The sequence below is a fragment of the Aricia agestis genome, chromosome 20, assembly GCF_905147365.1.
Source record: "Aricia agestis chromosome 20, ilAriAges1.1, whole genome shotgun sequence".
In the NCBI taxonomy this organism is placed as follows: domain Eukaryota; kingdom Metazoa; phylum Arthropoda; class Insecta; order Lepidoptera; family Lycaenidae; genus Aricia; species Aricia agestis.
In genome coordinates, this window is record NC_056425.1 from 4,603,032 (window position 1) to 4,629,561 (window position 26,530).

A 26,530-nucleotide genomic window follows, 5' to 3' on the forward strand; every position below is an offset into this window, starting at 1 on the left:
ACCTGCACAGCGGCGCGCTTTGTCGGCGCCGCGATCAAAGCAAGCCGCCGGTTCGGTGTCCTTTGACTACTTCCGAAAGTCGATACACGACGAACATTATTTCAAAAATTAAAATAGATTTTTTAATTTAGTAGCCATTTGAGCATTGAGGTAATAGGTTGTTAGAGTTGTTAGGAGATAAGTTTGATTTTTTAACAATTACTTCAAGTATCAAAACGTGGTAGTATTGTGTAAAGTGTTAATAATTGATTATTATTTCAGTTGTAATAAAATACTTTGTGGTGTGATACATTTCGTTAACGAGAAGTTTTTTTGACGTTCTTGGTGGTGACTGGTCTTATTGCTTGGTGTTAAGGACTATTTTCAAAATGCATAAAGAAGTAAGAACACTTGAACTAAACATTTTTCACGTAAGTTAATTGCCAGTTTTATGTATGAGGTTTTTTCGTGTATCATCTGTTATTTCGATTGATAAGTGACGATTGCGGATAAACAGTTCATCCGCATAGGTTTCGTTACTTATGATGAACTTTTTAACTAGTCTAATAATCTTAGAAGTTTGCCATACTGTCGTAAGTTGTTACACATGCACAGACAGTTACTTACAGTTTTCTACATGAGCTACCATTAAACTCTTAACACTGCAAGTAGCTTAGATGAGAGGTCAGAGGTCAGAGTTCTAAGTTCCACGTCATGGTGACCTTCATGGGTTTGAAATTGAAAAGACATACATTAGGGTTTCTGTGTGTTCTGTCGTAAGTCGTAACTCGTAGTAGTGTATCGTCATTCGTCGCATACGACCTTTCGACTTAGCGTGCGTAGGGCGGAGCTAACAGCTGATTAACGCGGTCAACGTTCTCGGGTATGTACTCGGAACACGAGAACGTTGACCGCGCGCTTGCAAATGCTTATTGGGGTAAAAATAATAAAAATTAAAAAAATATTTTAAAATATTTTTCTATGTGGTTTATTATCATGTTTAAAGGGTTTTAATTATAAAAAAATAAAGAATAAAAAATTTAAAAAAATTAAAAAAAAATTAAAAAAAAATACATATTCGTAATCAGAAAATGTAGTATAATCATACCCCAAAGTTATCGGAAGTGGTCTTATTACACCCTGTATAAATTATAAGAGATTAGATGCACTCAAAAAAAGGATTATAAAAGAGGAAAAGAGAAAAAGTTGGCAAAATTTATGCTCTACATTTAATAGATATGTATATTTGGAATTTTATCAAAAAATATAAGCGTGTAGATTCTAGCATACATAGTAAATGTGATAGTTTTGTACCAGAATTTTTAGACAAATTTACAAATGATGAAGAATGTGAAAGTTCATTAGAAGATATATTTAAAAGTAATAATGATAGTGAATATTTCAACTTCTTTATGAAAGATTTTAGCTGGGATGATATTTATAGTTCCTTAATGTCAAGAAGAGATTCTACTCCTGGACTGGATAATTTTCCATATTTAATGATTAAAAACTTACACAAAAATGCACAAGCAGTTCTTCTTAATATCTACAATCACCTATGGTCCAAACAAGTTATTCCCGACGAGTGGAAAACTCAGTGTGTTTTGCCCATTCTGAAAAAAGATAAGCCAATCCATGATCATAATTCTTACCGTCCAATATCACTCACTTCATGCATTGGAAAAGTTTTTGAAAATATGATAAAAGTTAGGTTGGACTATTTTACAGAAACTAATTCAATATTACCAGATTTTCAGTTAGGTTTCCGTAAAGGAAAAAGTACAGTTGATGGCTTTGTTTCATTTATAAATGATATTAAGAATTCTATAATGGCTCATTCAAATGCAATTTGTGTATTTTTAGATGTGCAAGGTGCATATGATAATGTTAATTTGTCTGTACTTACTAAGGTTTTAAGTGAATTGGGGATTCCTGGTAGGTTTTTAAATTGGATATATAGATTCTTAAATCACCGTCTTGTCTATGTGAAATTTAATGATATACTACATGGTCCAAAATTTGCACATAAAGGCTTAATGCAAGGAGCGATATTGTCTCCAATCCTGTATAATTTATATACATCACAAATTTGTAAATACTTATGTAAAAGTATTAGGTGTTAATGTTCTACAATATGCTGATGATATAGTTATCTATTGTATTAATCGTCTACTACGCTCGGCCAATATTAATTTAGCTCTTAAGCAACTGTTAAATTATTATAATAACAAACTAAAACTAAATATTAATTCTTCAAAAAGCTCAGTTATGACTTTTGGTAAAAGTCAATGTAATGTTCAAGTTAAATGTAATAATGAAATCATCTCACTAGTAAATGAACATAAATTTCTAGATAGTTTTAGATAACAAACTTAAATAGTCTTCTAAAAAAGTTAGATATCATTCAAAATCAAGCACTGCGCATTATAACTGGTGCGATGAAATCCACCCCTATAAACTCAATGGAAGTTGAAACTTATATTCCTCCTTTATTCTTGAGACGACTCATGTTAGCTAAGAAATACTTTGTTAAGATGATTGCAATTAAGTCCTCACTTCCTGTAAGAAAACTTAAAGTATCTGAGGAAATAACTAGTTTATTAGATTCTTCTGTAATAACATCACAAATTATTTCTACAAGGATTTTGCCACAGATGCCGACTTTGTTCTTCTTCTTCTTCTTCTTATTTAATGGCGCCCATAGATGCAGTGATGCACCATTCTGCCAGTGTCAAGTAAAAATAAAAATAGTATAAAAACAGAGAATTTCGACAATTTTGAACTTGAAATGAATTTATATATACGAAGTTTGATTTTTATTTTTAGAGTTAATTATCCACTCTAAAAATAAAGCCGGGTAGCCGACTTTGTTACAGTTGGTTTTAAATATGACAAATGACATTTATTCTAGTGATCTATGGCCAATTTATGACAACTTTGAAGGTTCTCTAGAGAAAAAATATTTGGTAACAACTGGAGACATCTATGGTAGGACCGACTTTCTCAGTTTTATAGAAAAGAAAACAGACTTTTACAAAATCTATACAGATGGGTCGAAAACTATAGATGAGGTTAAATCGGCTTATTATGATGAATTTCTGGATGTTACCAAATGTTTTATAATCAGTAATATGTGTTCTATCTACACAGCCGAATGTTATGCTGTTTATATGGCATTACAATATATAAAAACTTTGTCATATGTAAATAATTTTCTTGTAATATCAGATAGTAAAAGTGTGTTAGTAGCTCTAGATAATAGTAATTTAAGTTTCAAAAGTAATTATTTAATTTTTAAGATCAAAAACATTCTACATGAATTAGTCAGTAATAACATTAATATTGAATTTCTATGGGTTCCCTCCCACAGAGGAATTGCTGGAAATGAGAGGGCGGATACAGCCTCTAGAGGACCACCAGATGAGGATCATAAGGACATCATAAAAGTGCCATTTACAGACCTCTTTTTGACTGTCAAAGATGAAATGTTTAAGCTATGGAAAAGAATCTGGAATATAGTAAAGGTTAATAAGGGTAAATGGTACAGTGACATAAAGAAAGATTTTTCAATCCCATGGTATTACACTGTACAGTTTGAATCAAGAAAATTCACATCAGTAATAACAAGGATGAGATTTGGACATTGCTTGGTCCCCTCCCACCTCCATAAATTAAGAATTTTAGATGATGCAAAATGCCCCAAATGCTTAGAAAATGATGCTGACCTCAAACATATAATCTTTGATTGCAAAGCACTAGGTCTGGACAGAATTTTACTCTGCTCTGAAATAGATAAAATTTGTAAAGATGAAGATATAAGTGTACCCCGCCGCCCAGAAGATTTACTGTCTAATTACAATTTCTTCAAATGTTTATACCGTTATATATGCTCAACGATGGAAAAAGTTTAAAAATAATTGTAAATAGGTACCGTAGTGTTTTGTTTTTTTTTTTTTTTTTTTTTGTAAATAGTGCTTAGTGTGAACATTGGTGAGAGCCTGTGGTGAGAACCAACATAGAAGAAAGACATTCCTTTTTTTTAATTTTAATCTGTTGTATTTTGTATTATTATTGTATTTTTTTTGGAGCAAAGGCAGTGATGCCAGATTGGGGGGAATCCCCCCAAATTTGGGGGTTATTTTAGGTGATGGGGGGAATATTGGGGGGAACAATTTTTTGGGGGGATTGTTGGAGGAAAAAATCTGGGAACAGACGGCGAAATCCAAGTACTATGGTCCCGTTTTTACCCTTAGGTTACGACTTACGGAACCATAAAAATGATCAAGGAGCTCGCGAAGATGCTGATTCTGTAAAGATTGGACGCTATTGCCAAAATAGTGTACATTCATCGTATCCATTTGTGAAATTCCCATTCATAATGAACAAAAAATTTCTTTTATAATTTGTGGGGGGATTTTTCTTGAAATCCCGAATTTTGGGGGGATTTCGGGGAACACTTGGGGAGAAACCGAGTTGGCCGTCTGGCAACACTGAGCAAAGGACTCGTTTCCAGCTCCCAATAAATTAAAAAAAAAAATCCACAGATTACTAGTATATATTTGGTCAAGTCAAAAGTCAACAAAATATTGGATATTGTGGTTATTTTTCAGAATTTACCAATAATAATATTTTCTTCCATTAAATTACGTTAAATTATCAATATGTCTAAAACAGCACTCGATGCTGCAAAAAAATTTCTGTTACTAGGTCAGTGCGTCCCAACTGTAAAACAAAATGCAGCAAAAATTAGAGTGAAGAGGTTAGAACTAGATGAAAATCTTTTGATGGTAAGATATCAATAACACATTTATTTGTTATACATTTATTAATGTTAACACAAATATTACTTTTTTAATCATAAATTAAATGAGTTTAAAACTTTTGCCTATATCTGACTTGTGACGTGAATAAACCAAAGTTTTTTACTTTTTAGTACTTCAGAAAAGATGAATTTTACTACTGCCATGATCCAGACAAGAAGTGCAAGACTGGAGATATAGTTCTAATACAATCTTTGCCACACAAACTGACAAAACTCATTACGCATGAAGTCAAAGAAGTGGTATATCCCTTTGGAGACATAACTGATCCTATTACGGGTAAAAAAGTTGCCAAAGAAAGATACCGTGAGGATATTGAGAAACAATCAGAGCTGTATGGCAAACTTGAGTCTAGTTTTGATTATGAGAAGGCACCTCCAAGAGGCTGGCAGGACGGGAAAAAAGATTTTACATCAAAACCAACATACACAAAGTTCCATGTTTTCGATGAGAATGATCCATATGCTATTTAACTGTGTAGATATTAAAGAATATATAGATAATTAAATGTAGTTTTAGGAACATTGTTTAATTTATTTACTTTTCCATTAGATTCAGTCTATTTCATAAGCAGTATACTGATCAAATTGTTTTATGTTCTCCTCAATTGTTTGATGTATGAATATGGAAATACTATTTTTGTTTGATAGATCTAGGCCTGGAACATCAATACTAAAATGTATTTGTGACCACTATAAAGAAATAAGAATAAGTTTATTTTATCACCACACAACACATGTAAATCAAACATTATTACAGCTGAAGAGCATATTTCTACCATACCTACAAATTACAATACATAATATATTGTGTGATGTCAAAATTGGCCCAGGCTCAGCTATACGCAGCAAGCTAGCTCGCTGCACTGGTATTCTGCCAGGGCCAATGAGTGACTTCACCACAAAATAAGGCTTAAAATCTATTCTATACCTACTTACTCTAATAAAACTAAAATAAACAAAAAAAAAGAAAGGATTCTTATTGAAATTCTAGAAGTACTTTGATATGCTCAGAACACAGATAACCCCCAGGGGTTATCTGTGGCTCAGAATAATGATTTAAGTCAGGTTGTTATTTTATCAGACTCAATGTCCGCACTTCAGCACCTTTTTCGTTGCATCTCGGGAGCTAGAGGAGTACCTATTGCATACGATATTCTTACATTAGTAGTTAGACTGCAATGGATACCCTCCCATATAGGTTTACTAGGCAACGAGATGGCTAACCAACTGGCAAAAGAGGCTATCTGTTATGGTCGGGATATATCTTCTCATATACAGATTTTTTTCATATAGCTAAGCAAATTTGTATTGATAGGTGGAGGAAATTTTTTATTGATTGTTCTTCCTCCAAAGGTACCTGAGGACATTTAATTGTAAGCCTTGCTTGAGCCCATGGTTTGAGGGCGTTAATATTTCTAGGTTTAGGTTGGTTGCACCTATGAGTAAAAATAGTGATTATATTCTCATTGGCTATTGAGGATGCGATCGACATGTTCCACTCAACAACTTTAATTATATGATAGGAAAGAAAGAGTCCCCTCATTGTATTCACTGTAGGGTTACAGAAGATAATGCACTTGTTGCTGGATTTTTTTTTCTGGTTTAATTTGCAATCAGTCTCTTGACTTTATGCAAATGTGTTGTTTCATGATCAGGAGCAGGAGAGTCCTTTCAGTTTTACCAGTGGTATAACATAGTTGGTTGGCCAAGTCATTTGGATGGTTTTCGAGTCGTTAGTTATAGGCAGTAGAGGCGTGTTTAATTTCCTCTTTTACTGTTCTCATATCAAGTTGTTCGTGTATTTCATTGGTGATAAACCATGGCGCATTAGCTATACTTTTCAAGATAGTGTTCTGTAGTCTTTGCAGAATGGCAATGCCGGAGTTGCATGCACTCCTCCACAGCTCTATGCCGTAGATCCATATGGGTTTGAGAATGGTCTTATACAGTGTGTAACAAAAATAAGTGAAAATACTTTAGGGTGTGTACGTTTTCCTTGTAGAGTTCACTGTGAAAGCAGCAGCTCTGAAAGACGATTTTTTTTTCACTTTTATATGGGCAAGGGCCCGAGCGTCACGTGTTTCCCCATACAAAAGTGAAAAAAACTTTTGGTCTTTCAGCGCTGCTACTTTCACAGTGAACTCTCTACAAGGAGCACGTACACGCCCTAAAGTATTATCACTTATTTTTGTTACACCTGTATAATATCAATAGCTTGTTTAATGTTTTCTTGAATAATACTATGAGGCTGGCAGAGATATGCCAAGTGCATCTATAAGCCTCGTCAAAAATTTGATTAAAAAAAAAAGAGTTGAGTACCACCTTTAGTACCACTATAGGGCATAGGCACTATAACAGTGGTAGTGGGATAAAAATAAAACTTTCGTAAATAGCACAAGGAATATTAACTGTATTATAATTTTGAATATAGATAGTGCAATCCCTTCGTGGATTGCACTATGTGGATTCACCCACCAATTTTTTGGGTGAGGAGATCGCGGGGTACGAAGAGTTACACCCGAGCCGCGAGCGCATAGATAATACAATATATTATATAATATAGAGACGCGAGCATCAGTCGTGACTCGTGAACCGTCAGCGGTTCGATCATCGAACCGATGTGCACTAGCTGTAGTACAGTCTATGTTGCAAAAATCTAGACTCGAAACGAAAGTATAAGCGATTAGGAGGAATTGTGGGGCGCGTCTTCGTGGATTGCACTATCTATACAATAAATTATTTGTTAACATTGAAATAAAACTAAAACATATAACAAAAGCTTTATTGCTCCAAAACCATACAGCTAGTATCTGTTCACAACATTGCAGGCATCAGTCCTGCGCTAGGAATTCCCGTTCAAGTGCAGCACCCATTAGATTCCATGAGCTATCATCGTCGTCTGGTGGTCCATCGTCATCTGAAGGAGGTGTTGAGGGCCTTGGTCGTTTTGCTGGCCTCAAACCGTCTTCTGCAAGTTTAAACAATTTGTTTTAAAGTGTAATTGTATTTTTTTTTTTTACAATTCATGATAATTAAACATTTTATTGTTTTAAGTTTAACTTTAGATACTAAAATTATGCTCAAAAATTTACCTGTATTTGAATCCATTGAATCATCATCTCCAGGTAACCTTAAAATAGAAAATATAAATAATAATACTAGATCTAATAGATCAGAAGTCAGTTCTTACAGACAGTACTAAGTATACAATATGTTATAAATGTATCCTAATTATGTAATATATCTGTCGCAGCCGACTGGTTAAATAGCCGTTCAATCAAACAACTACCTAGCCTAGCCCTTTGACTGAACAACGCCATTCAATCACACGGCTACACGTCGTTTAGCCGACTTGTCGACTACAACGTTCAACACTACAGCTAGACGACGCTTAGCCAACTGGTTTAATGGCAAATTAACTAAGGCGACCATTAGCTTAATATGTAATTTGGGAGAATAGGAAAACTTTTTGTATTTAATGAAAGATTATTCTCGGATTAAGTTTAAGGGGTGACCAAAAGTTTAATGCAATATGTAAAAATAAAAAATTCTGAGGCGTGTTTTGTGACGGTCGCCGGCTGCTGCCGCAGCACAGTCACAGTTCTAACCTAACCTACTTTTCGACTTTCTGGATTGTGTTTGTTTTTGTTTTGGCGGGGGGCTGCGCCCCCCGAGCCCCCCTTTTGTTTGTCGACGGTCGCCGGCTGCTGCCGCAGCACGCTCGCTCGGCTCCCTCTGTGTTGTGGTCTAAGTTCTAACCTAACCTACTTTTGGACTTTCTGGATTGTTTTTGTTTTGACGGGGGGCTGTACCCCCCGAACCCCCCTTTCCGGTGGGCTGCGTCCATCCATTTCATAATCCCGTAATTTCTCCTCGAATATTTGTTGAAATTTTGATTCACTCGTATGTGCCTCTACAATTTTTGTCTCTTTAATAATACTTGTAACTTTTATTAACTACTTTCTTTCCGAAAAACAACCACAAACACCTGCTAGTTGACGCCATATTGTAAATAAAACTGTGGGGTGCGCGCTGAACTACTTCAATTAGACTTAGAATCAGCTGTAGTGTTGAACGTTTTGAGCGACTAAAATATTCAATATAAAAGCTAGCCGTGTGATTGAATGGCGTTGTTCAGTCAAAGGGCTAGCTGTTTGATTGAACGGCTATTTTAACCAGTCGGCTGCGACATATCCTTTTCTAAAACATTAAGGATGGGTTGCACCAACTTACTTTAACTATAACTGTAACTTTAACCATAACTACAATGCAAAATGTCAAATCTTTGGTTAAAGTAAAAAATGGACGCCATATTTAACCATAACCTTGAGCTCGACAAGGCTTTAGATGAATGTGGCGAAAAAAGGAACTAACGCTGTCATCACAAAAACGCCATTTTTGACAGTTTTCCTTAACCAGCAGCGCCCCCGCCCACATTTATTTATAGCCTTGTCAGACCAGCTGTCATCTGTCAAATTCTGTGGTCAAAGTTAAGGTTAAAGTTAAAGTTAGCCTTAACTATAACCATAACTTTAACCACGCCTCTGGTGCAACCCACCCTAAAAAGCTGCTTGAAAGGGACAAAAAATTGCATAACAATACCGTCTGTAATCTTTATACAAAGCATAGATCCCTTTAACGGTGAGCAGCTCTGGATTTATGTATAGGCAGTATAGGCCATGGCCTATGGGCGGCGGCGTCCTATAGCATCCTAGGATGGCGGCTAGGAAAGTTAAGTGGCCTATATACTCATAAAAAATAGAAATCCGGCCCTGTCAGTGAGTATTAAATTTTATAGTTAAAAATGCTCACCCGTCTTGTGAACTGTTATTAATTTCTGCTTCTATGTTAATAAGCCTGTTCTCTGGTATATTCTCCTCGTCATCAACGTCATCTGGATCTTTGCCGTCATCTGACGAACTCTCATCTGATTCATTAAATATATCCTCCACCTTAGAAATGAGAAAAAATATGGTTATTAAACACCACGTTAAAAAAAAAGAGAAAAAATATGGTTATTACTATATAACTACATATGTAAAATAATAAAATAAAATAAAAAATAGTGGTAACAATTTCTCTCTACAGAGCAAGTGGACTTTATTCATTTCATACTATTTTCTTGATAATGTCAGTCTCTTAAAGTAAATATCAACTTTGAGCAAAGCATCCAGTATTGGCCCATGTGGGAGCTGCACACTATGGGTTTCATGCTGCCACGCATATTGGTTTTTGGGCTACATTTGCTCGCAAGCCAAAACCGAGATCTGCGGGGCTAAAACAGTCGCTTTGGAGAATCATAATATTATGAATCATAATATAATTAATTTTTTAAAAACCGCAAAATGGTCACTCTGCTTGCAATTCTTGTCTAGTAATTCGTTTTGATAATACACTTTCTGAATTTGAGAGAAATTGCAGAATGTGAGCATTTTAGGTCTGCTGCCGTGACCCAAGAATGCTTATGTCTCACAAAGTTGATACGCATCTATAGATCAGTACCTCCCTATCCATGTCTGCTATGTCGTCGCTGGAGAACACGAGCAAGGGGTTGATGGTGTCAGCGAAGCGGCCGGACGGCGTGCGCTTGCGGGGCGCGGGCGCGGGGGGCGGACTGCTGCAGTGCGCCGGCGGCCGACGCGCTGTGCTCTGAAAACAGTTTGTTTGTCAACTGCCTAGGAATTAATTTCCTTGATGGTACAATATTTGACATCAAATATTCAGCATCCTATTATGAAATCATTGTATGGACATTATGCATTCGTAAGCAAATAAGGTTGGTGCGTCATGCGATTAAAAATTAAGATGCAATGCAAATAGAAATAAATGTTCTGCTTTTCGTACAATGTTTTTATTAATATTTATGTGACGGTCACATCATGATCACAGGCCAGATATAATATTATTACAATAGAATCGACGATTTTTTTTAAATCGAGCCCACTTTCGTATTTCTAAAAAAAATGTATTTTCAAGTACTATTCCTAAGTCTTAGTCTACTTATTTAACATAAAATTACCTGTCCCCCTCTCTGCAATGGATATAGCCTCTCATCAACTCTCTCCCACCTCTCAGCACAGCTCCAAAGCCATTCTGGTGTTACTACTTGCAGCTTTTTACTCTCCACCATTTTTCTGCTCGCATTTACTTTAGCTGTGCCTGGAAATAACGCATTTTAGAATAACTTGCTGACTTGCCTAAATGTAATCACGCATTGATTTTTGATATTGCTTAAAATTTATTTCAAAGTGCCCTGCGAGTGTCTTACGCCGGTTCTTCTCGGCGGGGTAGTTCCCGAACCGGTGGTAGGCACTAGGCCTCATGTAGACACGACGTTCTAAAAGTATTTTTTTTTTATGAAATAAGGGGGCAAACGAGCAAACGGGTCACCTGATGGAAAGCAACTTCCGTCGCCCATGGACACTCGCAGCATCAGAAGAGCTGCAGGTGCGTTGCCGGCTTTTTAAGTGGGAATAGGGGAGGGTAGGGATGGGAATAGGGTAGGGGATTGGGCCTCCGGTAAACTCACTCACAACGGCAAACACAGCGCAAGCGCTGTTTCACGCCGGTTTTCTGTGAGAACGTGGTATTTCTCTGGTCGAGCTGGCCCATTCGTGCCGAAGCATGGCTCACCCACGTATGGTTAACAAGTATTAACTTTGTTAACCTATTTAGAAATACCTATTTTTTTTTATTTTGAAAGTGGTTCTATCTTTTTCGTTATTTACAAGAAACATTTATTTGAGAAATATGTTTGCAATACATACCAGATCTTACCGCAACTAAATGTGTAGAGTTCTCCGTAAAATCTTGAGTTACTTCAGCACCCAAGCTTTTAGCGACGAGATAAGCTCTTGACGTCTCTAACCTCTGATGCGTTGGTACCAACCCACTGAATACCAAACTAACTCCGGACAATACTTTGCTTTTGACTTCTGGTATGATAAACTTGAGGTCCGGTATTTCTTTCTTGCCCATTTTGTCATACACATCATAGAAATGCCTGAATAAAAATCTAATTAATAATAAATAATAACAATTGACATAAAATATATGTCTCTAATGTCTAATGCTAGCTATTTCTATCTCTAGTAGGGCAAAACCAGAGATATATCAAATATTGGGAACGGCCATAAGAGGACGTCCTTTAAAATTATGCCAAAATCCCAGCAAGAAATTACCTAGAAGGCACTTTTTACCTAACCGAGTGGAAGTGGTATGGAACAGACTTCCTGAAAGTGTTGTAATGGCAACCTCTGTGAACTGCTTTAAGAACAAACTGGACCAATTTTTGAGATGGAATCTTCAAACGATTTGTCACACACACATCAGCTTAACCCGTTGATCATGGGAAAATGACACACAATAGATATTCTCCTTCACCGGTGAGCGTATGGGGCTTGACGAATGGTTACACAAATAACTAGATGTTACAAGCAAATTTGTTGCACAACGATTCCTTGTATCAAAGGCCAATTTTGACGACCTCTGTGGCTCAGTTGGTGGGCTATTGGTAGCTCAAGCCGGGGGTCGCGGGTTCGAATCCCGCCGACGGAACAAAAATTTTTCAAAGTTCCTGGGTCGTGGTATATTATACACATATTTAATACACATTATTAAATATGTGTATAATATAATAAAAATCTTAAATATATGTATAGTATAAAAGTATTAAATATATTTCCGTTGTCTGGTACCCATAACACAAGTCCTTCAAGTACTTAGCATGGGGCCAGACTGACGTGGTGTGAAGTGTCCATAGATATTATTATTATTATTATTATTAAAAAGGCGATAAATATTTCTGTACTTTACTTTTACTTGAGAAAGTAAATGATCATTTCGAAATCTACTTACTTATGTATTCTTTTTAGAATATCTTCTAAATATATTAAATAATCATCTGGATCTTCCGCCTCTAGCTCACCGTCTGCATTTTTTATCCAAGCTTGACCTGTGGCCGCCAGTTTTGGAGCATCTTGTATATCTACTTTCTCTGATTTTTCAATTTTTTCTGTTATTTCTGGTTTATCAGATTTCTCTGATTTATCTTTATCCACTACCTTACCATTGTCACCGTCGTTTACTTTTACATCTATATTTTCTTTACTCTCTGTATCATTTTTCTCTATTATGGGCTCAGCATCTAGCGTTGGTAAATCATTATTAACTTGTGATCCATTTTTACCGCCTAGTTTACTTTTTTCTTCAACTGCAAACGAAATGTTCACTTATATGAAGTGTAGTTATTAAGTGTATATAATTTTTATGTATGTTAGTCATTAACCCATCGATTGTGGAATAACGAGACACAATAGCTCACCTATTGTTATCGCGGCCGGATGCGGCCGCTTAGGGATTCATGAATCTATACTAATATTATAAATGCGAAAGTATCTCTGTCTGTCTCGCTTTCACGCCAAAACTACCGAACCCATTGTAATGAAATTTCGTATACAGATAGTCTAAAGCCTGAGAAAGGACATAGGCTACTTTTTTACTGGAAAAAAGGGTTGTAAGGGGGCGAAAATACGAAAATTTGTTCAAATTAAGTTAGTTCCAAAAATTCATACTAGATGGCGCCGTTTGTCTCTTACATCGCGCTAACGCTTGCCCAACATCTTTCTATAAGAAGTGTAATCATCGTACATTCGAGTATTAATTTTTTTCGATTGCTATTTCTTTTTTACGTTATTTAATAAGTCAGTACTTTATATTATATACAGTGACGTAACCTTAAACCTATCAATGATAAATAGTTTATAGGTAAAGTTGTGTAATTGGGGGGCTAAATAAGCTTTAAAATTTGGCATAAAATATAAAGTTTAATTTTAAAAAATGAAATATTATGTACACGCTGCACAGCTGTTTTGATTAAAGGGGTACCAGGGTTTTTTTTAATAAAAGCTTTTGACACCAATTTTGTTGACATCGCGCGCTATAAACTGAAGTCCACGCGGACGAAGTCGCGGGCAACAGCTAGTTAAGGTATATATTGTATAGGCCTATGTATGTAGCCTGATATAAATAAATAAAAAAAATATGTATGGCTTTTTAATTGTATATATAAGACAAAGACAGCAAACATTCTGCTGATTTGACCAATAGTCCTGTCTCAATCTTTATTTATTAAATAAAGCACTTAGTAAAATCTTTCCATCTTCTTGCTCTTCTTATAAATTTCAGTACCTGGATGACCAAGCTTTGCTCGGTATAGTGAACACTCATTGACTTCGCGTTACTTAATAACGCCATCTGCTGGTCGTTAAAACAATTAGTTGCTTACAAAATAGTATTATCATTCGCCAATAGATGTCAGGAAGAGTAATATTTTTCTGTTTATCGATTATCGATAAAACACGAATAAAAAGACATTTTCTGAAAATTATTCCTAGCTAGATCGATTTATCGCCCCCGAAACCAATACATATACTAAATATACATATACTAAATTTCATGAAAATCGTTGGAGCCGATTCCGAGATTTCAATTATATATATATATATATAGTTTCCCCATACAAAAGTAAAAAAAAATTTTGGTCTTTCAGCGCTGCTACTTTCAAATTTTTTTTTACTTTTATATGGGGAAACTCGAGACGCTCAGGCCCTTGCCCATACAAAAGTGAAAAAAAAAAATTTCGTCATTCAGCGCTGCTACTTTCACAGTGAACTCTCTACAAGGAACACATTCACACCCTAAAGTATTATCACTTATTTTTGTTACACACTGTATATAATATAAGATAAGAATTATAAGTGTCATCCTCGTATCTGTCTATTAGGGTTGTTGAGGAAGTGATTATGAGGAAGAGGAGGAGGAAGAGGAATTGTCACGCGCAAATTTAGAGGATGCGGATGAGGAAGAGGATATTTTTTGAGGAAGAGGATGCGGATGAGGAAGCGGAAGAGGAAGCGGATGAGGAAGAGGATGATAGGAAATTATAAATACTAGCGGACTGCGGACCCAACCCAAAAGTCTTTGTCCTGTTTGTACATAACTAGGTACATACATTTCACAAAAAATTATTAAAAGGGCATTTTCCAGTGACCAAACTATGAATCTAAACCATTCTCAAAACACACACAATAAAGTATCATCAAAATCGGTCCAGCAATTTAGCAGGAGTTCAGTAACACACAATGGCTTTATACAGCCGTAGTGAGACCGATAACCACATATGGCTGCGTAGTGTGGCAAAAAAGGCTGAACAAGTAAACTGTCGCAAAAATCTGAACAGCGTCCTGAGACTGGCATGGCTTATAATCACGGGTGCGCTTTCGTCAACACCCACCGCTTCCCTCGATGCCCTGATCAACCTAACTCCGCTTCCTCTGCTTGTTCAGATAGAGGCCAGAAAGGCGGCTCTCAAGGCCAGGACGGCGGGCAGGACGAATTGGGCCTCCACCCCATTTGGCAGCTGGAACAGTCTCTTCGTGAATCACCCATCATGGACATGTCATAGCTTTTCGAAGCAATATCAGGTTCTTATACCTGCCAGGGAGGACTGGGAAGGAAAAATCCTAATTGATGTTCGCTCTAGCGATATAGTTTGGTTCACGGATGGATCAAGGAAAGAACCGTGCGGGAGCCGGATTCTACGGGGACAAGCCACCAAGAGGCAAACATGCCAGTTTGGGGAAGTTTGCGACCGTGTTTCAGGCTGAGGTCTTCGCAATCATCGGTTGCTTACTAGAAAGCCTAGAGATGGCACTAGTTAACAAAAATATTTTTATCCTTTCTGATTTCTGATAGTCAAGCTGCACTTAAAGCACTGACTGCTGCAGAAGTTTCGTCGAAATTGGTTCTGGAATGCATTGAGACGTTTAACATGCTAGGAATGGACAACAAAATACGCCTAGTATGGGTCCCGGGCCACAGTAACGTCCCCGGCAACGAAACCGCAGACGAACTGGCTAGGCTTGGGGCCGAGAGTCTCATATATGGCCCAGAACCGGTCTGCGGAATATCTCCCAGTACTACAAAGCAAGTGCTCGAGGAATGGGCTCGCGAACTAGGCAGAAAGCAATGGGGTGAGACCCCTGCCCCCGTAGACAAGTGGCAAAACGCTAACGCTAACGCTAGCGTTAGCGTTGCTTTGCCACTTGTCTACAGGCCCTGGCCTTGAACACTCCAAGGTACAAATTCCTGGCTTTAACAAGAAACTGTCAGAAATAGTGCTTACCATGGGTAGGAATCAATTAAGAATCCTTACCAGAAGCCTAACTGGGCACTGCAAGCTCAATAAGCACCTTAACATAGGTGTTAGTAGCTTAACGACTTGCAGATTCTGCGAGGAGGAGGATGAGACACCTATACACCTTCTCCTTGACTGTCCTGCTCTACTACAGAGCAGGAACAGGTACCTTGGTCGCTACGAATACTCATCCACAGAGAAAATTCGTGGCACCAACCCTAACCACATCGTTCAATTTATGAGCAGCATTGGGTTGGTACTACGAGTACAGCACTCTAATGCGAAGGAGTCACAATAGATACCTTGCCTGCCTTCAGCAATAATAAAAAAAACATACACAACACACGCACACAAAAAAAGTTGAGTGAATGATACAATTCTCTGGCTCTGCCGAGTGCATTGCCATGATTGGATACGCGACGCGCATGCGCAGTGAAATTCCTCATAAATTCCTCTTAAATTTTGAGGAAGCGATAGCGGAAGAGGATTTTTTTATTTTTATTTATGAGGATGCGGTAACGGTTGAGGAACCCAAAATATTGCGGAACTTCCTCATTATGAGGAAGCGGAAGAGGAATCCTCAGCAACCCTACTGTCTATCTTTAAATTCTTAAGTAAAGAAAGTCTTCAGAAGGACTATTTTAATTTTTGGATTGCATGCGAAACTACAACAATATTTTAATTGTAATTTGTATCCCAATCCAACAATTATCTTCTTTCTATAGCAATAAGAAAATATTATCAAAATCCTGTTTTAGATTTAGGAACTAACAGCAAAGGGAGTCTGCTCCTATTACTATTTTTTTACATTTACTAATATGTACTTACGAAACGGGACATATGATGAGGTCGAACAAAGAAAAGTGTACAAAATATCTAACAGAATGGTACCCAAGGAATGGAAAAAGAAAACAAGGAAGGCAATGTAAAAGGTGGGAAGATGACCTACCAAAGAACTGGAGAAGAGATTGTAAGGACAGAACTATGTGGCATAATCTGGAGCAGGCTTATGTCTTAAGGCAACCAACAAGGAAATAATTTTATGTAAATGTAAAATAATTGTTGTGAATAAAGGCTTATCTTATCTCTACTTACGAAACGGTGGTGGTGCATTGATATCCCCCGTTGACTGAAAGAAGGAGTATGGACGGACATGGATGAGGTTAGCTGCATGCCGCCATACATCCTCTCGATCATCAATGATACACACCATATTGTCCCCACATGGAAACAGAGCCCTGCAAAAATCAGAATCTGTGAAAAAGGTGGCTTTGTTTCATTTGGCTTAACTATATTAGTAGTAGTATTGCTATTATTTATAATGTTGCCAGGTGCAATAATAACAATAATTTATGTATATAATTGGAATTTTCACAGCAACCATACATTCTTCAGCAATAAAAGTAGTTCTTCTTACTCTTCTTAGCATTCTACTTATGTGTGCAAAATCAGATGTAAAACTTTCGGAACTCACTTCAAATTAGCAGATTTAGTTCTAGCATCAAAGCATTCATCACGTGACAGTATTCTATGAGAGAAGTACTTCTTCCCAGGGTCAAGCAGTTCAGCGACAGCATGAGCATACTGTCTTGCCCCAAATGTACACACATGTAACTCGTAATTCTTCGCAGCTGATTCAAGAAACTCTTGGGTTCTGGGACGTAGCCTTGTGTGACACCATCTACCCTGATTGCCGGGACCACGGAGGAAGAAGTGCAATACTCCCTGCAATTACAACAAAATATCATATCATAGAACTTCACAAACACTATACTCAATGTTTTATTTTCACTAAAAATTTCAAGAATTAGTGGCCACAGTAAATTCATTACTTAATTCTCAAAATATTATATAAAATTTTGGAATTTATCTACAAGTAAATTATTATAATATGTATTTATCTAAATCATTTGAGGGTTTCAAGGATAACGGTGTTTACACTAATACATAATATAAGTACTTACCTTTAAGTTTGGTGGTATATCATCATTCGTTGTATGAACTAATGTTTGATCAAGATCAACTAGTAAGACCAACTTCCTATGTTTGAGTAAGCGATCAGCATCCTCCCTGCCTAGTTTTAGTGCCAACTCCTCAGACACCTGAAATTTTTTTTGGGTTTTATCAATATTATATTAAGTAAGTTATGGTAATGACGAGAATTCGCACCGTTTCTTTTTTGTACTGTATAATATAGGTACTTCAGTTCGATCATGTAAACATTCATAGGTAGAGAAAGTTACAAATTGGCGGTAAAGTTTACTTACTTTTAACTCAGGCACCGAATGGACCATTGGTACCACAGCGACGTCGAAATTGGGGGTTTGTTCTGCGCGAAGATCTGCACCACATTCTGCGCACATTTCTGCCATAACAGTTGGATGTCGGCATACTTTTAGCTCTCCAATGCATCCTCTGAAATGAGCAATTTCAACAGTGTTTATTTACTTCAACCAGCTGTTTTATGGTTTTGTATCAATTAAAATTGATAATTTACGTTTTTAACAGTTTGGCTATGAGATTATAGCCGATAAATCCTCTTATTACTGTTTAAAAATGCAAAATATACATTGTAAATAACTTTTGCGGCAAAAACATGTCGTGACGTCACTTACCCTGGTTCGACGATGTCTCCTTCTTTCACCTTGATGGATGTGACGGTACCAGCGTGCACCGCTTTGAATTTCTTTATTACGGTATCTTTGCCCGATGAATCACTGTATAAAAATAATATTTGGCCCGTTGATACAGATGCACCTTGTTTTATTTTCCATTTTTCTACTTTTAGAGGTTTTTCTGATGGAACAGAAATAGACACAGTATGGTCCGCCATTTTGAACGGAAATTGCGCATTTGCGTTTAGAACTCAAATCTCATTGGTAGAAAAGCAAAATTTTTGGCGCTAAATTTTTGTCAACCAATAGAAAAAAAAATATTTTTTATCGATTGGATCTTTGAAACTTGGCAATACAGATTATAATAAATAATAGTTTTTTAAGTTCTTTTGTAAGTCTTATGCCGCGGCCGCACATGCGTCTATCACAGTGGACCTATCGTCCCAAGCTTCAAATTGCTATGGCCTATTATGAGACAATACAGATAAGTATGTTCCTTAAAAGGGCCTATTCATGATTCACGGCAGTCACGGCAGGATAGTGAATGGTGTCGAGGGCGGCTCGAGGCCTGCAATCTCTGCATGGCGGCCGGCCTGCGGGCTGCGACCTGCGAGAAGTGCGAGTCCATACTCCATACTATGGACTATGGACTATGGAGTCCATAGTCCATGTTCTTCATAAAACCCGTCGGATTTTTAGTCTGTAGGCAATGGAGATCGGACAGATGATAAGAATATTATCTATGGTAAACGCTAGTGTTACTAGTTCTACGAAATTTCGCCAAAATACGGTAGTGTCCGTACAGGACGTATTGACAGACAAATGAAAAATGTTAATAATATCTTAAATCTTTTGCTACAGCTACAAGTAACGTTCTAATCTACGGAACTAGTGTTCCTTGCTCATTTTTCTAGATCATTGATAAACTTAATTTAACCCTTAAAACTTCCGTTCATTTTGTATATTCTGGCCCTGAATGTGATAAAATCATTAACACAATTTTGGCAACCCTAAACCGAAATTGAAAACACGAAAACACTGCAAAACACTTTTTGTAGGCGTAACGAGTTTATTTACAATAATTTTGTTTGTCTCGAGTAAATATTAATTACTATTCACAATTGGATTATCATGACGGAAGAAAACATAACAGTGAGTGATAACTCAGATCTGGAAGATAATACACAGGAGCTTCGTGGCTATTTGAGTAAATGGACTAACTACATTCATGGTTGGCAAGATAGATTTATAGTTTTGAAAGATTCTACTTTATCCTACTACAAAAGCGAGCTAGAAAGTAATCTTGGTTGTCGCGGGGCCTTATGTTTGAAGAAAGCCAAAGTCAAGGTAGGGAGCGTTTAAACAATTTGCATTTAAAATCTAAATTGACAATAAAATTAATTTGTCCTTGTAGCTAAATGTCTTCCTTAAGTTTTTATAAATGCTTACAATTCTAAAGATGAATAGGTACTTCATTTCAATTGAACGCCAATGGTTTAGGTTTTTTTTGTTTTTTTTTCAGCCACATGAATTTGATGACTGCAGGTTTGATGTGTCTGTGAATGATTGTGTTTGGTACCTAAGAGCCGCTAATCCAGAAGAGAAGCAGCAGTGGATTGATGTTCTTGAGTCATTTAAAGTAAGTATTATGATAATATCCTATTCATAGTATGTAAGAGCTTGTTTCTAGTCAAATGTCGTAGTGAGCCTTTAATATTTTAACTTTTAAACCTTTCAAAGAGGTAGAGAACACATTTATTTGAAACATCTCATCATTTACTTTCTTATAATCAGAACTTAAGCACTAATATATTGTATAAAAAATAGCATCACCTTAACCCAGTGGTCCCCAACCTTTTTTTCATGCGGGCGACAAACATGTTTTGGTCTGGGTGTCATGGGCCACAACAAAAATTTTTTAGGGTTAAAAAATAACATTCCTCAAAATTAACGATTTAAAAGTGGAAAAAATGTAACAACTATCACATACACTTTATGTTATTTTGCAAGCAGCAGCCGGGTACCGCATAACAATTGAAAATCTATTGTGTCTGCGATACCCACGATGGAGGTGCTACAGGCCCTAGAGATCATGGTTAAAAAAATTACATTTAACAACTTCTTTTATTCAGAGGATATTTTTAAAATGTAAATCCTTATTAAATAATATTTGCTTTACAAAGTTACATAGGTACTGACTCATAACAATTATAGGTTAAGATACCCCTTATCTGAAGTAAGTGTGAGTCAGGTGTTTATCTGAGCAATTTTGTTTTTATCTGAATCACCTGATAGTATTTACAATCAATCAATACTACTTAACTTACTTTTACGTTATAATTTTCTTTCTTTCGTACAAATGAATGCATTACTCTTCCTTTTAGCCTTACACTAGTTGGTCTAGTTTTAATAGTATAATTTAAATACTTAAGTAACTCTACTACTTTTATTAGTATCTAAATGTAAAAACTGAAAATTACTAATATACAACAAAATTGATATGTCATTGTACTTATTTATTGACATATTTTACATTTTAATCAAAGGACATTGCCGATCCTTATATGGAAGTTGGCCCAAGTGCTGCCCACAATGAAGCCATGGTGCATTTTGTTCCTCAGGCCAACCCTAACCTGTAAACTAAAGCGCTCGAAAATCTATCCCAGGGGTCAAGAGAAAAATTTTTTTGTTTGTAGTGAATTATTTATTTACGAAAAATGAATTTGACAATAAAAAGCAACTATTGCATAATTATTACTTCAGTTTTACATCATCATGTCAGTCACAGGACGTCCACTTCTATAGTTTGACATATATTAATATAAATCAATATTATTCATCAATTCATATTTACAATAATTAACATAAGTAATCAGTTGGTAACAGCTGTGGCAGTGACTATTACTTATTGTACTGTGATAGTATAGTTATAAAAATACTATACAACATTTACATTACAGTTATTATCATCATCATCATTTCAGCCATAAGATAACATAACAATAAAACAAATAAGATACTAGTCGTCGTTATCGTCATCGATTATAATTCTATCTAGGAATAAAGCAACCATATCGCGTCGAGATGCCTAGCCCACCCCAAAAACCATATTATGCACATGGTACGTATTTGTTATCGGAGCGGAGCATACAAAAAACCGGTTTAAGGAGTTATGCGATACGTATGACAGGAATGAGTTAGGTCTGCATTTTTGAGCGTGAAAATGTAACTAATTAAACAAAAAATACCTTAAACACCAGAAAAATCTTAAAAAATAAGATGTGTTCAAATTAATAACTCCTGTGACCGATTTTTTTTAAATGTATTGTAGTCCAAGAAGAACTAGTTGGCACTACTCCCACGTGTGGGCACCACTTGGGCCAAACCCTGTCAATATCCTTTAACTAAACAACTAAACAAGAGTACCTATATAATATTTACTCCATTGCGTCAAAATTAGTTTTTAGCGAGGGAACCATACATTTTTTCGGGATGAAAAGTATCCTATGTCCTTTCCCGGGACTCAAAGAATCTCCATACCAACAGCAAAATCGGTTCAGCGGTTTGGGTGTGTAGAGGTAACAGACAGACACACTTTCGCATTTATAATATTAATATGGATATCATAAAAACAATCACAATTCTGCTTACAATAAGTCTGTGTAAATTTCAGGCAGAATCAGGTTATGGAACAAGTTCGGACAGCAGCACAAATGGTGGTGGATTACGCAGACATGGATCAGTTACATCTTTGCAATCAACAGGCTCAAATGGTGAGTTTAATTTCATATTATATATAAATTAGTAATTCATGCATACCCGCCGACAAACTGCTATGCAGTTTGGCGGGCTAATAGAGTAAGGTTTTGTTTGATTTTTCAATAAAGAAAAAAAAATTAAAATCACTTCAGATCCATGGATCTGTGTATTATGGATTTTGGCTTCTGGGATAAAAAATAAGATTGTTACATATTCTGACAGAGTGATAAATAAATTGTTAATCTGTGAAAATTAACATATTATAACCAAAATGAATGTACGGTGTAAACTACACAGTACATTCTTTTTAGTATTATATTAATTTTTCAAATTTTATGATATCACTGTTAACTGTACATTTGCACCTCCGCTCTGTCGCTGGCAACTTCTAAACGGGGATGTCCCAATAGCCTGGATAAACTAAGCTAAAAGTCTCCTAAGGGTTCGCGCACACTTTGTCGGCGCGTGCCGGGGCGTGTCGGGGCGGATCGGGGCTCAGCGCAGCGCAAAATGCGCTATAGCACATTATTGCCGGGTCGGGTCGCATCGCATTGACGGATCTTAATGCTCACTGTGCCAGGGCGGATCGGCGCGCAACGCATTGACGGATTTTGAGCCGAGGCTTGCCGGGCCGCATCGCATCACATCCGCGCGCCTGTTGCCGTGGCGCAGCGGGTCTTACCGGGGCGCAGCGGGTCTTGTCGGGCCGTGTCGCATTGACGGAAATCCGCCGAGCAAAAATCCGCGCCGATGCGCTCCGGCACAGTGTGTGATACGCGCACCCGGCACGGCCCGTCTCAGTGTGCTCACTCCTTAATGCAACGATAACGAAGCTTCATAGTAGAATTGGTATACAGAGTAATTGAATTTACGAAACGTTTCAGGTCGCACTTCAAGGAGGCTGACGGAGAAAATAGCTGAGCTGGAGACCTACAGCGAGCTGCTGTCCAAGCAGGGCCTGCAGCTCCAGAAGTACTTTGACACCTGCATCTCCATGTACCCACAGATTGACGATGGAGATACTATTGATGCTGCCAAACTTGCTGATGGTAATTACTGGCCCTTTAGCCAAGACCTTTTCTTTATTGCTTATTTATAAAATCAATATAATAGGCCAATATAGCAAACTTGGACTAACTTAATGGAGTTTGGAAAAATAAAACCCAATAAATAATAGATAAGATTGATTGTTCAAGGGCAAAAAAAATAGAGTGTCATAAGCTTTCGTTAATATTACATTGACATTCAACTCGTCTAATGTGAATTCCATACATTTTGATGAGCTATTCTATGTATAGAGAAGCGATATAGAAAAAATCTTGGCTACAGGCACTGATCAGTTTTGTATTGCATTCAGAAGAATAGGCACCTTATGAGGAATCTCTATAAAATCATTTATACCAAATTTATTAATGCGCCTCCGAGAAAGAGTAATAAAGTGCTGTTGTGTCAGTTAATGTATGGATTTGGAGTCGAATTTTAGGGCTTTCAATTTGAAGTTCTAATTTTGGACTTCAAAACTGAGATAAACAAGAGAAGATAAGAGACAGGTCTATAGATAGAGATATAGCTTTTGGTGTGCCTTCTATGCTTGCTTCGATCTTTGACACAAATTGCTGTGCAGGTTGTATTATTACTTCCATATTTTTATCCTTCTTTCACGTAAAAGCAAGCCAAAATGGCTGCCATTATTCCAATTTTAAACTTCAAAATTTAAAACTCACCATTCATCTATAGCGGCCGAAATGGCGGCCATCTATTCTAATTTCGAATTTCAAAATAATATAGCGGTCAAAATGGCGACCAGTATTCTTAATTCCAATTTCAAAATTCAAATCTCTCAGGCGCGGACGTGAAGCAGCAGTTGCAGGAGGTGCGTGCGACGAGCGCGTCGTTCAAAGCGACGTGCGGCGCCAGCGTCGCGGCACTGCAGCACGCACTAGAGCTACTGAAACGCCGCGACAGGCAGGCGCGGAAGGCGGAGGAGCTCTATATGTATGTAGTACTATCGAAGGAGTGAAGGTTTTATGGCGCTATGTAGGCTCTATCGTATCATCATCTGTCATATGTCACGAAATAGCTTCCACATGTTACGATATAGCTGTCATATGTCTGACACGACATTCGACACGAAATACCCTACCGTGAACCGTCCCTCTTGTGCACAGCGGGGCTAAAATGGTCGCTTTGAAGAATCATGATATGAATCATAATATGATTCATTTTTCTGAAATCACAAAATGCAACTCTGCTTGCAATTCATTTCTGTATTTTTGTGCTGATTTGACATTTGTCAGTTTGACAGTTTTGACAATTCATTTGCTGAATTGATTGAGAGGAATTACTAACGGCCGTTCCCAATATTTGATCTATCTCTGGTTTTGCCCTACTAGAGATAGGAATAGCTCACAATTGACATAAAATATATGTCTCTAATGTCTAATGTGAGTTATCTCTATCTCTAGTAGGGCCAAACCAGAGATAGATCAAATATTGGGAACCGCCGTTAATGTGACTATTTTAGCCCCTCTGACCTCTATAATACACTGGACAGGCTATGCCGTACAAAATGACAGCTATTTTTTGTGCCGATTTGAAGCGCCGCGGTGAGCGTACTGCGAACTAATTACATAGAAAATTGCAACCGCCATTTGCAAAATAGTAGTTCCAAGTACACTCACTACTGCTTTCACATAGCAATCAGCGCCAATATGGCGACTTTCAAATAGGAACATTTTATTGATAGCGATTGCCTGTCCAGTGAATTATTGAGGTCAGTGCTCTTGTGCCAAATGATACATCATACATCGAAAACCCTCATTGATTCATATGCAGTTGACGGACATAATTATAATACTCGTATGTCGGTCGGTCAGATTTTGTCACTTCAATGCAAGTCGGTGTCTGTCGTCGGTGTTTGACATAACTCGACCAAACTATAGTTTGTGCGTTTTAAGATGATATGGTTGACAGTTCTCAAATTCCTTGCTACAGATTTTTTTTACAAGAAAACAAAAAAAAAAAAAACAAAATGAAACGCTGTTTTAAACTTAACTTTAAGAAAAACTTAAAGTTAAGTTTAAAACAGCGTTTGCAGCGACGTCTTCCGACGCTCGGGAAATACGACCGTTGCCGAAAAATTACGAAAATGTCTATGCGCATTATCACTTTGGGAGCACTGTAGATTTTTCATTCCTATAATTATTTGCTATTGCATTTTTAAACAAGCTATTTTTCTACAGGGCCCTGAAGAATCAGCTTACTGAAGTAAGACTCGCTTCAAAACCTGGACCGGATCACGAGGTAAGTGTTGAGTGTGTATAAGAGTGAATTATTATTAATAGAATAGATAAACTATAAACACCTGAATTGATGGCAGAAAATTTTAATGGAAGATTGGAAGATATAGAGATAGAATCTTTACTAGCTTAAAAAACATTAGAACTTATGTGTGTTAACCAGCAATTTTTTTTAATTTGAAAGTTTCTTCCATAGAAATATTCAAGTGTAGGTACATACATTTGTTTTTCGAAGTCTCGAAACGCAATAATTATAATTCCCAAAACAAGAATAATATTATGGTCCATAAAAAAAATCTTGAGTATTTTTTTACACCAATAGAAGAAAAAATAAAAATATTATTTTCAACTTTCCTCTTATAATCATGTAATATGTTAAAAATTTACAAACTGATAAAATATAAGAGAAATACAGGGCTTGACTAGTAACCCCCAAATTCATAAAAAACTGAGACAGTCCTTAACAATGTTTTAATTTGATTTGTTTAAAAGACCTCCATTTGAAATAATTTATCAATTACATATTTTATTTGCAGACTGCAATGTAGTATTTATGGGCACTGGTTTGGATCAATTATAATTTATATGTATAGGCATGTATAGGATAGGTTATTAAGTGAAAGAAGTTCTCAGATCGAAAGTTCTTTTTGCTAAATTTATTTTTAGCCGAATGATTGTGTTTTCCGTAAAGTATGTTTACAAAAATCATGAAACATCGAAAACATTTGACATATCAGATGATTTCTAAGAAACATTTTCTCGTCGTTATGATTCAGTTTGATGATTATGGACCCGATTAATAGATCAATGAGTGAACTGGTTCGGGATTCGATGCCGCGACCTTTACGCTCGAGTCTCG

At 36.7% G+C, this 26,530-nt stretch overlaps 3 protein-coding genes across 3 annotated transcripts in view; 2 read left to right on the forward strand and 1 right to left on the reverse strand.

Moving 5' to 3' along the window:
• Positions 1-4,565: 4,565 nt before the first annotated feature.
• LOC121737003 (28S ribosomal protein S17, mitochondrial) lies at positions 4,566-5,321 on the forward strand. The gene is made up of 2 exons (XM_042128506.1): positions 4,566-4,766; positions 4,913-5,321. The coding sequence occupies exons 1-2, from the start codon at positions 4,641-4,643 to the stop codon at positions 5,270-5,272; spliced, it is 486 nt and encodes a 161-aa protein (XP_041984440.1). The 5' UTR covers positions 4,566-4,640; the 3' UTR covers positions 5,273-5,321.
• A 2,247-nt stretch (positions 5,322-7,568) lies between these two features.
• LOC121736995 (RNA polymerase II subunit A C-terminal domain phosphatase) lies at positions 7,569-18,864 on the reverse strand. The gene is made up of 12 exons (XM_042128496.1): positions 18,614-18,864; positions 18,266-18,413; positions 17,963-18,100; positions 17,473-17,723; positions 17,094-17,236; positions 12,659-13,013; positions 11,569-11,804; positions 10,821-10,960; positions 10,304-10,450; positions 9,614-9,753; positions 7,894-7,931; positions 7,569-7,769 (listed from the first exon to the last, which is right to left on the reverse strand). Exons 1-12 carry the CDS (start codon positions 18,829-18,831, stop codon positions 7,633-7,635), a joined length of 2,091 nt encoding a protein of 696 aa, XP_041984430.1. The 5' UTR covers positions 18,832-18,864; the 3' UTR covers positions 7,569-7,632.
• A 756-nt stretch (positions 18,865-19,620) lies between these two features.
• The window catches only part of LOC121737123 (ceramide transfer protein), a 38,091-nt gene continuing 31,181 nt past the window's right edge, over positions 19,621-26,530 (forward strand). The window contains exons 1-6 of the mRNA XM_042128679.1: positions 19,621-19,960; positions 20,136-20,252; positions 22,287-22,386; positions 23,257-23,421; positions 24,217-24,367; positions 25,615-25,675. Coding sequence (XP_041984613.1) covers positions 19,745-19,960; positions 20,136-20,252; positions 22,287-22,386; positions 23,257-23,421; positions 24,217-24,367; positions 25,615-25,675 — 810 coding nt within the window. The 5' untranslated portion in view covers positions 19,621-19,744. The remainder of the gene's footprint in view (positions 19,961-20,135; positions 20,253-22,286; positions 22,387-23,256; positions 23,422-24,216; positions 24,368-25,614; positions 25,676-26,530) is intronic.

What these genes read in the sequence shown, in the direction of transcription:
- LOC121737003 (XM_042128506.1), top strand. Translation starts at nt 4,641, where the DNA reads ATGTCTAAAACAGCACTCGATGCTGCAAAAAAATTTCTGTTACTAGGT. An exon ending in TAGATGAAAATCTTTTGATG is followed by an intron (nt 4,767 to 4,912) that starts GTAAGATATCAA and finishes TTTACTTTTTAG; the next exon opens with TACTTCAGAAAAGATGAATT.
- LOC121736995 (XM_042128496.1), bottom strand. Translation starts at nt 18,831, where the DNA reads ATGGCGGACCATACTGTGTCTATTTCTGTTCCATCAGAAAAACCTCTA. An exon ending in CAATGCACCACCACCGTTTC is followed by an intron (nt 13,014 to 17,093) that starts GTAAGTAGAGAT and finishes TTTCGTTTGCAG; the next exon opens with TTGAAGAAAAAAGTAAACTA. An exon ending in CATTGCAGAGAGGGGGACAG is followed by an intron (nt 10,451 to 10,820) that starts GTAATTTTATGT and finishes AACTGTTTTCAG; the next exon opens with AGCACAGCGCGTCGGCCGCC.